Source organism: Corythoichthys intestinalis, chromosome 2 (assembly GCF_030265065.1).
Source record: "Corythoichthys intestinalis isolate RoL2023-P3 chromosome 2, ASM3026506v1, whole genome shotgun sequence".
In the NCBI taxonomy this organism is placed as follows: domain Eukaryota; kingdom Metazoa; phylum Chordata; class Actinopteri; order Syngnathiformes; family Syngnathidae; genus Corythoichthys; species Corythoichthys intestinalis.
Window position 1 is genome coordinate 7246236 of NC_080396.1, and position 13844 is coordinate 7260079.

General features: G+C 38.0%; 1 protein-coding gene across 4 annotated transcripts in view; it reads left to right on the forward strand.

Moving 5' to 3' along the window:
- Window positions 1–13844, forward strand: part of LOC130905184 (chloride intracellular channel protein 5-like) — a 91004-nt gene that overhangs the window by 60830 nt on the left and 16330 nt on the right. The window contains exon 1 of one of the 4 annotated variants that reach the window (XM_057818321.1): window positions 12089–12593. The exons of the other annotated variants lie outside the window; for them this stretch is intronic. Within the exon in view, the coding sequence (XP_057674304.1) occupies window positions 12537–12593 (57 nt within the window). The 5' untranslated portion in view covers window positions 12089–12536. Of the gene's footprint in view, window positions 1–12088; window positions 12594–13844 lie in introns of those variants that run through there. 4 annotated transcript variants of the gene reach the window in all.

Consider the following 13844-nt stretch of genomic DNA (forward strand, 5'->3'; position numbering starts at 1 on the left):
AGATGTTAAATAAGAGTGGTCCAAGAATTGACCCTTGAGGGACTCCACATGTGAATTTGGTTCGTTCTGACTGATAGTTTCCAATTGACACAAAGAAATCCCTATCATGTAAATAGGATGTGAACCACTGAAGAATAGTGTCAGTAAGCCCTACCCACTGTTCCAATCTGCTGAGTAGTATGTTGTGATCAACCGTGTCAAATGCGGCGCTGAGATCCAATAGTAGCAGAACAGATCATTTGCCTGCATCGGTATTCCGACGAATATCATTTAGGACTTTGATAAGCACGGTCTCGGTGCTGTGTTGTGGCCGAAATCCAGACTGAAATGAGTTGAGAAAGAAAGAAAGAAAGAAAGAAAGAAAGAAAGAAAGAAAGAAAGAAAGAAAGAAAGAAAGAAAGAAAGAAAAGCTATATACAGTTTAACATGGAAAAATATTATAGAAGTTTTAACCAGAGGCTTCAAGGTTAAAAAAAAAAAAAAAATCATATATTCTCATCAGTTTATTACTTTTTATTTTTATTACTTTTTCAGTGTATAATCTATTGCTGAATGGAAAAACGCAAATATAGGAGGTTTAGGGTTGGGCATCGTTTCAAATTGAACGATTCCAATTCCAAGAGGCAGGGTAAAAAAAAAAAATAAATAAATAAAAAAGGCAGGGTCAAAAAATCTATAGTTTAAAAATTCATTAGTTCCTATTAATGTCTTACCGTCTTGATTTTTTTTTTAATTATATGAATTTAAAATTATTATTATTATTTATATGATTTTAAAATTTATTATTATTATTTATCATGCATACAATTAACATGAAATTTATGAATTACCGTATTGGCCCGAATATAAGATGGTGTTTTTTGCATTGAAATAAGACTGGAAAAGTGGGGGTTGTCTAGACGTTATACCCATTCACGACGCTAGATAGCGCCAGACATCATTGAAGCGAATGCTGAACTTGAGTAATGTTCTGTCATGACCGATCTCAGCTACTCTCAAGTTTAACCAGTTTGCATTATTTTATTGCAATGTTTTTCCTTATTTAGATTTATTTCAAGACTATAGTTACAGTTAGACCTCAATTTGATGGTTATTGCAGTTATTGCAATTTTGTTGTTTTATCACAATGGATTAGTTTATTTACATTTCAAAAACCAGAAGCCATTCATTTACAAATATGATTGCACTTTAGTTTACATATTTAAAGGTTCAGATATTAAGATTTGAATGAGGCAAAATAACATGCTTTTTCTCTCAAATATATAATCATTTTTTCAGATGTACTGTTATTATTTTCTGTATAAAAATTAATTTGGTGTTCAGAAAGTCTTTTTTCAAACTTGAGTCTTGAAAAAGACGGGGTCGTCTTATAATAATGGCCGTCTTATATAAACGGTATATGAACACAGGGCTTTTTTTTAACCTATATATAAATATCAATCTTTGAACTCAGATGTGATGAAGTTTCTTTCCACAGGAGTGCACTTTTGTTTATTTGTTTGTTAATTTTTCAAAAGCTCACGGAGAAAACATTCTTTTGACATACATGTACCTTAGCTGGGAGCTACAACGAAGCATTAGTATGAATTCTTCTATTGATTATAATTTGATGTAGAGGAGGCAAAATAATAAGGTTTCCTTCGTTGTAAAACCCATTCTGTTGTGTTTACAGACACATGCAATGTTTATGTTGTGACAATACCCGTTAGGCCAGTGAGTGGTGCTGTAGGAGTGTGTACGTATAATGCAGAGAAGAAGAGATGAGAGCATCCAGCTGGGATCAGGGCCATGTAATGAGGGTTACGACAGGCTTTGATCTCGCCGCGGGTGGTCACGTGGTTGATGTAGGCCAGGGGTGTCCAAACAAAGGGGGCCAGATTTGGTGTAGTAAAAATGTGGGGGGCCGACCTTCGCTGACGTCCTTTACGTAGACAATATATTTAAGCAAATTTTAGTAAGCCATTCTGTGTGTCACATTTGCTTTAATATTTTTTTAAATTATTAATTTAAATAATCTCTCAACTAGCCTCTGTGGCGTTCGCTTTCGACTCTCGGGCTCTTGCGAAATACTGCTGCTGTGAAATTATGCTAGCTTCAGGTTGCTTCAATATCTCGCTACTTATCTTCCCTATAATCTTGTCGTACATGTCAGCGTGTCATGTTTGGTAATATCGCCTCATATCGAACTCTTTAAAAACAGCGAGTGTCTCTTTGCAAATGAGGCACACACAGTTGCGTGTTTTAGTGAAGAAGTAATCCAATTTTCACCTATCCTTGAAGTGTCGGCCGTCGCAGTCAACTTTTTTGTGGTTGTCGCCACTTTAGAAAATTGAAAGTAAAGGGTCACACGGGGTAATGTTGCTTAGAGTGCTGCTGCCTTTTAGTGGGTAAATGAGGAGCAGCACTTAGTGTGTACGCTCCTTCATTTGCTGGTAACAGTACTGCTGACCAATTGATTAAGTTTGTGTGCGGGCCAGACGTTACTGATTTTTTTGACAGAGGATTAAATCTGACCACCGGCCGGATTTGGTCCCCGGGCCGGACTTTGGACATGTCTGATGTAGACCATGAGTAGTTCCAGGCTGACAGGTGACAGCTAACAGGCTGACCTCCCACCTCTTCAATCTCTGCAGCAATGCTGACAGTACTCCTGTAATGAGTCACATGACATTTTGGAGGGAAAATGACAAGCAGTACTCAATTTGGACATTTAGGGATGTAGTTTCTAAGGGGTGTACTCACTTTTGTTGCCAGGGGTTTAGATATTAATGGCTATATTTTGAGTTATTCTGAGGGGGAAATAAATTAACTCTATTATATAAGCTGCACACAGACTACTTTTCATTGTGTCAAAGTGTCATTTTGTCAGTGTTGTCCCATGAAAAGATATACTTAAATATCTGCAAAAATGCGAGGGGTGTACTCACTTTTGTGATACACTTTAGGTCAATTATAGTCAGAGGTTTGAAGCCAATTTTTTACTCAATTAAGAATAGCGTTACTTCGAAACGAAATTACTCAAGTAAAAATTAAAGTACTTCTCCAAAAAAAATTGTCAAGTACAATTTTAAAAAAGTATTCAGTCAAAAGATTACTCAAGTAATGAGTAATATTGTGAGTGACTGCTTACAATGTCTGTTTTTTTTTTTATTTTATTTTTTTTAACAATTGTACAGTGGGGAGAACAAGTATTTGATGCACTGCCAATGGGTTTTCCCATTGACTGTGTATCAAATACTTGTTCTCCCCACTGTATATGGCGGAAAACACTCAGGTGACTTGAAGTTCCGCTCTGAGACCCCAAATTTGGCCAAATTTCAAACTTGTGCAATATGATACATCATTGGAAAGCTTTTGAGAAAAATTTTGAACAGGAGGGCATTTAAAAAAAAAAAAAAAAAAAATTAACAGCAAAACCCTATCTGGAGGTGAGAGCACGCGAGAGCAGAATTACAGACACCATGACTTTAACGAGATATTATCGCGTACTTACCTTGTTTCGATCCAAAAACTCCATGTAGCATGTATCACCGAGTGTCAAGACACAGCTGTGAATAGCCACATTTGGATTTTTTGGGGATTTTACAAGTGAAACATGTTAATATAACAGGCATCACGATGCAGAAATCGCAGACATCAAGCAGTGGTCGAGATTTTTTTTTTTTCATATATTTACCCTTTTAAACGTTTTTTTTTTTTTTTTTTTTTCTTTGTTTGGATCAATCATTTACCATCTAAAATAGCGCTAAGAGTGCGACAGTAACAAAAAAAAATACAAATAAACGATAGTTATGAGGTTGATATCTGTGACTTTTTTATAGACACCATTTTTTTCATTGTGATGGTATTTGTTTAAAAGTTTAAAATAAGCGAGTGAACAATTTTTGTCTTTTTTTTAAAAAACAAAATATTAGACATCAATTAATGATTCTAAGCTAAAAATGACAGACATTTTGAATAATATAATTATTTACCTACGCTTTATGGATGGGTTGTGCAACATCTGTAAACGGGGGTTTTGAGGGTAAAACGGACAAATAAAAATAGTTCGGGGGCTTAATGTGCCATGATTCTGCTTGGCACCATGTAGACATATTGTTCTTTCAAACACAACAATTCTTTTGGCTTAAAATACAGCAGTTTATTTTAAAGAGGGTTGCAAGAGCAGAAACTGCTTTTTCAGTCTTGTCCATGTTTTCCGCCATATGCCATATATTTTTTTTTTCTCAGCATGTCATCAATACGATGATGATGTTGTTATATTACTCTGCCCTCCGCCCTGGGAATTTGATCCGCCCAGAGGCGTCGCGTCCCATTAGGCAAACCAGGCAATTGCCTAGGGCCCCCAGCCAGCAGGGGCCCCCAGAGGGCCAACAGATTTAGCACACGCAACTTTACTGCAGTGTCACAGCAACAAGTGTAGGGGGTGTTTCTATACCATGGAATCATTTGGCAGATTATCTAACGATTATGTTATCAACCCTAATCAGCACTAACCATGTCACGTAGATTATACATGTTTAAGAAAGTCCAATCAGCTATTAATACCACATGATATTTTTAAAGAGTGAGTCACCAAGAACTCTCTGGAAAGTTTTTGCTGAATTGTTTAATGTTGATTTTCACAGGACACCTCATTATTCATGTGACTACTTAAAGAAATGGGGATTTTTCCCAAAAAGTCTCTTAATGGGTCTATCGTATTCCTCGTCAAATACTCTATAAGAAAAATATAACATATATGCATCTAAAATAATCCTAAACGATTTTTATTAGCAATTTTAATACTCCTTTTAGCAAGGTTCCTTGGGTATGCGTACGTTACCATAGCAACCAGTCCTGTTATTGTCCTACATCACAAGCGCTGCGTATTCTGGGAGCGAGAATAGGCGTAAGGTGTGCATTTCGAGCAGAGGACGGCCACCTGTTAAAATGTGTGCGTCCATGAACGAATGTAAGTACATCCATATGAGTCAGTGTAAAGTGCTTAGTGTTCGCCACTTTTACGGCCAAGATGACCGCACGTGCACGCACTCGCCCCCCCCACATTTGTGTTTTTTTATACTGCGCAAGTATTTATGTGAGTCACGTGACTCAGAAGGGCCCCATGTTGCTTGTTGCCTGGGGCCCCCGGGGACCCCTTGCTACGCCTCTGGATCCGCCGGACGGTCGCCAGACTCAATCGCTGGAACAGCAGTGAGTCTGGTATACCAGGCAAGGTGTGATTATAGGACTTTCGACTGCAAGCTTGTGTGTGGTCATTTGACTACACTGTAAAAAATTGCTGTAAATTTACGGCCAATTTTGAACACTAAAATACCGTTTTTATGTTAAACAGTCTATTACCGTAGTTAGCAATGCATTGTGGGTAGTTAGCAATGCATTGTGGGTTACCAACATTAAAGAAACAAGACAAATGCTGTAAACGGTATGTTAATGTTTCAATTACATGACACTACCGTATTTTTTGGAAACTGAGTTTTGACTGGAAATTTGGAGCATTGTGGCAATATAGACTATGTTTTTTTCCAATTTAAATTAAAATAACTAGACACCGCAAATAATTTGCCATCAAATCCCGGAGGACTTATTTACCCACAATTTGGATGTTGGAGACTCTTCAGAAAATGACTTTAGATGACATTTGCTGCTCTTCATTGCTTGTTGTTCAACTTATTTTGGGATTTATGTGTACCAATTTATAAACGGTAAGTTAATTAAGTCTTACTCATATTACCTAAAAATGTTTATACTAAAGTTCTGAGAATGCTGGATAGCGATATATAATATTGATGTTAATTCCTCTGGAGTGCCAGTAGAGGGCAGTTTTCTATTGTTTTGCAAAAGATGCAGCTGAGAGAATTTTTGGGGGAAATAAATAAAAGTGTCTCATATGTATCCAACAGTGGAGTTACAACACGATACAATTTATTTTTAATTATTTCTCTATTTATATTAATATTTATTTGATAAATGTATAATGTTTATGTTTTGATTGTTAGTAGTTTTAAATTTTGATGTTGCAAATGTTAGCTAAATGCATTAGCGTTAGCTGTACCGGATGATGTATGGGTGTTGAGCCTCAGACTACAGCACAATCACATCGACGCAAACACCAGACTGGATGTTTGGTTGGCCTATACGCTATATTATTATATTATTTGACGTCGCCTCCATTCTATTCTACTCATATGTTATGTTTCCTGTTGTATCCCCACTCTGATCTAAACTGGCCCTTCTCCAAAAATTGTAGCATTCCATCACTATAAAGGCTGATTTATGCTTCTGCATAGCGGTGACGGCAGACCTACGCCATTAACGCAGACCCGATTACGACCCTACGCCATAACCTAATGTGCACCTCTAAAAAGTCCTGACTACACATCACATCAACGCACGTGACGTGAACGTCGAAGGACTGATTGGTCCGCTCAGAACATTGTTTCCGGTTTAGCACAACAACAACAACAACACCATTTTCAAACATTCGCAAACGACTTCTGTGTCGCCTACGCGTCAACATTTGTATTGACAACATTTGTTGTTTAATATTAATTAGCTGCAGCTGCAAATGCACACGTTTCATCTCCATTGCCATTGCTGTCAATGACTGGTGGAAAATTAAAAGAATTCGACAAGAGTCCCCCAAAACCGTACAAAGACAAAGCCACACCAATCTAGTGGTATGGCGGTGAATTACTGTGGAAACGTCTCTGCCTGCGACAAACTATGTCCCCACGTCACACATGTGACCAATGTTTACATTTGGAGTAAATTAGACAGGTGCTTTTTTGCTTCAATTTTTTTTTTTACAAACTCTTACTTCTTCATATTGAAGAACAACATGGACAATTATTTTTCAACCATTGTAAAGTCAAACCCTGATAAACATCAACAAAAAAGCATTGAGCAGACAACCAGTGGCCTATACTACGAACCGAGTTCAACCTCCCCAGAAGTAATCCAGTTTACCATCGGGTAACCGGAGTTGACAAAACCTGGTTGTCTAGTTTGTGGTCAATCGGTGCTACGGCGCTGATTATGAGGTTGATTAGTCGAACCTGTGTCAACCCAGTCAGAGTTACTGCGCGTTCACATAAAAGGGGGCGGTGACCAGAGTCAAACACTACTTATGACGATGGCACGGGCACCTTACTTCACGGAGGAGGAATGCGCGATGATCATGCGGAATTATGAGGAATTAAAATCCACCCTCACCGCGAAATCCAACACCGCTTCGGCGAGTAGAGCGCAACGGGTCTGTTGACAGCGAATTTACAGATCGTGTGATTTGTGAATGCGTCAATATGCCAGTTTATTTATGTCCATGAAAAGAAATAAAGCCTGCTGTCAGGACAATAAAATAAGATTTGGTACATTAACAGTAAGAAATAATTGTCACGCATCACCACACGAAACAGGATGATTGTATGTTTAGTCCCCTTGACTGTACGAATACGTATGTTCTTTTTTTAGTTTGGACCTAAAAAATCCAGCCCGACCCGAGTCCGATCAATAAACTTGATTTGCGGGCCCGAGCCCGACAACCCCCCCAAAAAAAAAAAATTATGTTATATTTGTGAGGACTCAGGAGAAGAAGGAAATGCGGGGATGTCATGCGTTGTTGCGTAAATAAAAGCCCGTCTTTTGTAACGATTTTTCACAGTTAAACAAGACTGTAAGATACATATTCAATAAACATTTAAATCTTTTATATTTGTGCGTCTGTCCTATCAGTGGATTTGACATTTAATTTAATCTCCTCGAGTTGGCAGAAAAAAACGCAAGTTATCTCAATGTTTAAATAGTCTACATATTTCTATGATTATTATAAATGCATCAATTTGAAGCGTTTCCATACCCCACTCCGAATCGCACGGCATACAGTGTTCTTACGCAGATATTCAGCATCACCGATGGAATACATATATTGTCCCTGGCGAAAGAGCGCACGGACAGGCACACACAATCTGCGCGGTTGTGAGGGCCTGACTCGGCGGGTTACATTAGTGACGTCTGCCAAGATCAGTTGGCATAGGTAAAGAATTCCCTCAGCTGAAAATCTATATCTTTCATGGAGAACATCTTCCGGGTACGCCAGTGGATTCTGGCGGTCCCGAAATACCCGTGCCCTCCGGAGAGAGCCCCTCACAATCCGCGCGCCAATGTCGTATGGGTCTTCCAAGTACGCTGCCATTGTCAGGAGGACACGTCCGCGGAGGAGTGCCGTTTAAATAGAGCGTGGTTAATTGGAATCCTGATGTTAAGCAAGATCTAACTCTGACACGACCAGGTTTGGCGTGTGGCGTGTGTTGCCATGGCAACACTTCTCGGTTCCAACATATCCACCTTTCGTAGTCTCGCATAGCCGCGAACTTACGTCGCACGTGATAAAGTTACTCTCGAAGTTACCCTGCTAAGCCAGAAAACCGGCTTCGTAGTATAGGCCACAGGGTGTGAACTGGAAAATCCCCGGCATGCAAGCACTATGGAAACGATTCACAGCTGGAAGAGATTGGCCAATCAACCCATAAGCAACCCAGAGCTATAAAAGCAGGAAAGGAAGATGGCACCCTGGTTTGGCTATTGCAGTCCTGTGCAGCTGGAGACGTTGGCAAAAGATAACCAGAGAGGCAGCCGGTAAGCAGCAGAATTAAAAGATGAAATGTGCCAGCAGCGGCCATTACCACATTGCTTGACTCACCGGTGGAAATGTTTGGACAATTGTAGTATATATTTTAGGGGTAATTTGGGATTTGAGACACTGTTTTAATATTGACATTGACATTTAATGTATTCTAGCTTTCACTTTTTGTTGTTGTGTTAATTAAAACAATGTAATGAATTTGTCCTTTTATGGTATAAAAGTTTAAATATTAAAAAATGAGAGATTTGAACACTGTAATTTGAAATTAGTTATTGACTGTGTGCAATTTAGAGTTAATTGACTGTTCTAAAATAGTTGTAGTTTAAGTGCAAGAGATTCAATGTTAATGTTGAATTTAGACTGTTGACATTTTCTTTTTGTATTGTTTATTGAAGGTTTTCACCTAATGGAGAAAGGTTTCCACATTGCTCAAATAAAAGAAAAAAGAAAGGCACGGCCTCCTAAAGTTGGTATCAGTTCGTCAACGATTCAGCACACTCCTGCTCGTCGTTTGTCCTTGACCGATCACCACTTCTGACCCAGCCTGTCCTTCTTGACCCGATTACGCCAGATCTCCAGCCTGACCTACACGACCCGACTGCACCATCTCTCTAGTTCCTGTCCGTTTTCACCGCCTGCCAACACGATGAAATAAAACCTGTTCTGTTTCAAACCTGACATCCGCATTTTTTTCTGTACTAGACGGAAATATATGCATTCATGGACTGTAAAGTCATTTTCCCAAATAATACTGTTAAAACACAGTATATCGTTAAAAATGCAGCATACTGCAGTTCCTCAGTTGCCTGCTCTTTACTGTGAATTCTGGTGATACAGGAATATACAGTTTTTCCTGGATTACAGACTATTAAATATTTTTACATTACCAAGACTAAAATAGCAGTCTGGTAATGGCAATCCTGCTGACGGACTTTTACTGTGTTCTCTATAAATACAGGAATCAACAGTTTTTGTAGATTACGGACTATTACTGTGAAACATTTTTACAATACCAAGACTGTAAAATAACAGTCTGGTAATGGCAATCCTGCTGACGGACTTTTATTGTATTTTCTATAAATACAGGAATCAACAGTTTTTCTGGATTACGGACTATTACTGTGAAACATTTTTACATTACCAAGACCGTAGAAGAACAGTATATAAATGGCAACCCTGCTGCCAGCTCTTTACCGTTATTTTACACTGAAATTTTTTACAGTGTATATTGTTAGGTCTGACTAGTATAATGGAGTCGTGATTATTGTTGTGATGTTAATTGGTGAAATTGGTAGAACCACTGTAGGCATCTCAAGCAAAAATAAAGTCAAATCCAATATGTAGAATAATTGGATTGAACGTCTATCTCTGTCATTGGCAGTGAAACATGATTACTCATTATAGCCATTCAAATAGATTAGATGTCTATCACTGTAAATGGCAATGAATAAGTACATGTTTATCTGTGTGTGTGTGTGGGGGTCGACATTGTCCCATCGTCTTTTAGCTAATCTTGTACCAGACAGACGTTTCAACCAGTGGCAGTGCACGTGTTTCTCATCATAGCAAACAGCTTTGAGTCCAAATATAACTTGAAGTGGCGAGAATGTTCAGACTGCTTGATAGTCGAGTTCTCATCGAGCAGCCGTAAGACCCTTGTAATCACTCATTAGTTCATGTAGCATCAGCCATCGTCACATTAAAGTTGAAATGTACTAGCGTATAAATGGTTTATAAAATCTGACACTTTGAAGACTCCTGATTTGTAAATTAAAGCAATATAATGGGAGGGTGGATTTCACAAGAGTCCAGCTGATTTGCCGTATTTTTAGTGTCAGTAGGACTAAACGTTGTAAAAGGTGCACAGGTCTCAGTATTGTGTAGCAATGCTGATGGGTGAGTAAACCATTGGGAGGTCTGATCAGGCTTCCTTTTGCCCTTTCAGAGACTGTGGTAACTACAGTGGACAGCTATTGAAAATTTGATACTTATGGCCTTTAACCCTTTATTGAGCAAGTGACTATTTTTGGTCATTTGAAAAATTTAATAGCAATTATTATTGTATACATTGTATAAATTGTCCGATATTAACGTGTGATTCATCATTGGAAAGCTTAAAATCTCAATTTTCTGAGGGACAGAAAAATTTTGAACCCCTCCTGTTCAAAATTTTTCTTCCCCTTAGAAAAGTGAGAAAAATTAAATATATATATATATATATATATATATTATATATATATATATATATATACACACAGTATGTATATACTATACACACACGCACACACACACACATATATATATATATATACACATATATATTAGGGCTGTCAAACGATTAAAATTTTTAATCGAGTTAATTACAGCTTAAAAATTAATTAATCATAATCACAATTAATCGCAATTCAAACCATCTATAAAATATGCCATATTTTTCTGTAAATTATTGTTGGAATGGAAAGATAAGGCACAAGATGGATATATACATTCAACATACAGTACATAAGGACTGTATTTGTTTATTATAACAATAAATCAACAAGATGGCATTAACATTATTAACATTCTGTTAAAGCGATCCATGGATAGAAAGACTCGTAGTTCTTAAAAAAAAAAAAATGTTAGTACAAGTTATAGAAATTTTATATTAAAACCCCTCTTAATGTTTTCGTTTTAATAAATTTTGTAAAATTTTCAATCAAAAAATAAACTAGGAGCCCGCCATTGTTGATGTCAATAATTACTAACACAATATTCATGGGAGCTGAAGCCTATAAAATCAGTCACACCCAAGCGCCAGCAGAGGGCGGCAAAACTCCATAGACACAACAAGTGAGCGTTTCACTGCACTGTCATTTAAATCTGTCTGAGCGGGCCATCTGCGTTAATTGCGTCAAATATTTTAACGTGATTAATTTAAAAAATTAATTAACGCCCGTTAACGCGATAATTTTACAGCCCTAATATATAGATAGATAGATAGATAGATAGATAGATAGATAGATAGATAGATAGATAGATAGATAGATAGATAGATAGATAGATAGATAGATAAAAGACGGTAAAAAGACGGTGTCTTTTGCATTGAAATAAGACTGAAAAAGTAGGGATCGTCTTATATTCGCGGTCTAGACATTATACCCATTCACGATGCTAGATGGCGCCAGATCTCATTGAAGCGATGTTCTGTCATGACAGATCTCAGCTACTCTCAAGTTTAACCAGTTTGCATTCTTTTATTGCAATGTTTTTCCATATTCAGATTTGTTTCAAGACTACAGTTACAGTTAGACTTCACTTTGATGGTTGATGCAATTATTGCAATTTTGTTGTTTTATCACAATAGATTGGTTTATTTACATTTCAAAATTCAAATGTGATTTCACTTTAGTTTACATATTTAAATGTTCAGATATTAAGATTTGAATGAGGCAAAATAACATGCTTTTTCTCTTAAATATATTGTTATAATAATTTGTTGCAGATGTACTGTAATTATTTTCTGTACAAAAATTAATTTGGTTGTTCAAAACGTCTTTGTTCAAACTTGAGTCTTGAAAAAGGGGGTCGTCTTATAATCAGGGCCGTCTTATATCCGGGCCAATACGGTAATTCGTGCATGAAATGGTTAACTATGTTTCAGTTTCAGCTGGCCCAACCAGGGGGTTATTTTTAACTGATACGTTATGCCCCATTGCCGAGTCCATACACACACACATGCACCCCACACGCACACACACACACATCCCTCCTCAGTTGACAGTGCTGGAGCTGCTATTGCGCCAAACAACTTTCACCTCATGGACCCGGAGTAGAATTTGCAATCATAAATACACACTTGTGTAGCGGAGACGCACAAGCAGCAATTTTTGTGTGTGTATGTGTGACTATGACAGATATTGCAGCAGAGGAAGATAAGGACCCAGACATCGAGCTCTTTGTCAAGGTGGGCTCTGTGTGTGCAAAACTGCAAATATGAAGATTATGTGTGTCGGTTGCAGGGTGGAACTTGTAGAGTGTTAGATCAGTTTTTGTTGTGTTGACTTTCCCTTGTGTGAACCGGACACCCACATGCATGGACAATCACTCTCTACCCCTCTCACTGAATTATAGCCAGAGTCGCAAAAGCTTAAAATGGCCTCGGGTTAGGTTTGCAAGCATTTGTTTTTTAACTTCCTTCAATAACACTACGGCTTCATCCTAATTTCACTTTTTTCGTTTCAATTCTGCAATTTTGGAAACAAGTTACACCTGCACAAGCTAAGGAACTGAACTTTAAAAAGGACACTGTAGATGTCAACTTTTCGCGAAAAAGTACCTAACTCAAGGCTCAGAGGCCAGATCTGACATACAGCAGTGTGAAAAAGTATCTGAACCTTTTGGAATTTCTCACATTTCTGCATAAAATCACCATCAAATGTAATTTGATCTTTGTCAAAATCACAAAGATAAAAGAACAGTGTCTGCTTTAACTAAAACCACCCAAACACTGATAGGTTTTCATATTTTAATGAGGATAGTAGGCAAACAATGAGTAAGTAAGTGAACCATCACATTTAATATTTTGTGGCCCCCCCTTTGGCAGCAATATCTTCAACCAGCCACTTCCTGTAGATGCAGATCAGTCTGGCACATCGATCAGGACTAATCTTGGCCCATTCTTCTCTACAGAACTGCTGTAGTTCAGTCAGATTCCTGGGATGTCTGGCATGAATCGCTGTCTTTAGGTCATACCACAGCATCTCAATGGGGTTCAAGTCTGGACTTTGACTTGGCCGTTCCAGAACATGTATTTTGTTCTTCTGAAACCATTCTGAAGTTGATTTACTTCTGTGTTTTGGATTTGTCAGGAAGGGCGGGCATGCAGGTGGACCCAAATCCAGGGAAAGGGAGGCGAGGCAGATGAACGGTGCAAAAATTATTTAAGGAAAGCGACCAAAAAACAAAGTTCAATTCAGTTTTATTTGTATAGCCCTATATCACAACAAGGTTGTCTCAAAGGGCTTTGCAGAGGCAATATGATACACAGTCAGAAACAGAAGATGAAATACACTCACCGGCCACTTTATTAGGTAGAAGTCAGAAGTTGGGTACATTGTGGTCATAAAGGGATGGACATGGTCAGCAACAATACTCATTTAGGCTGTGGCGTTCCAACGATGCTCAATTGGTACCAAGGGGCCCAAAGAGTGCCAAG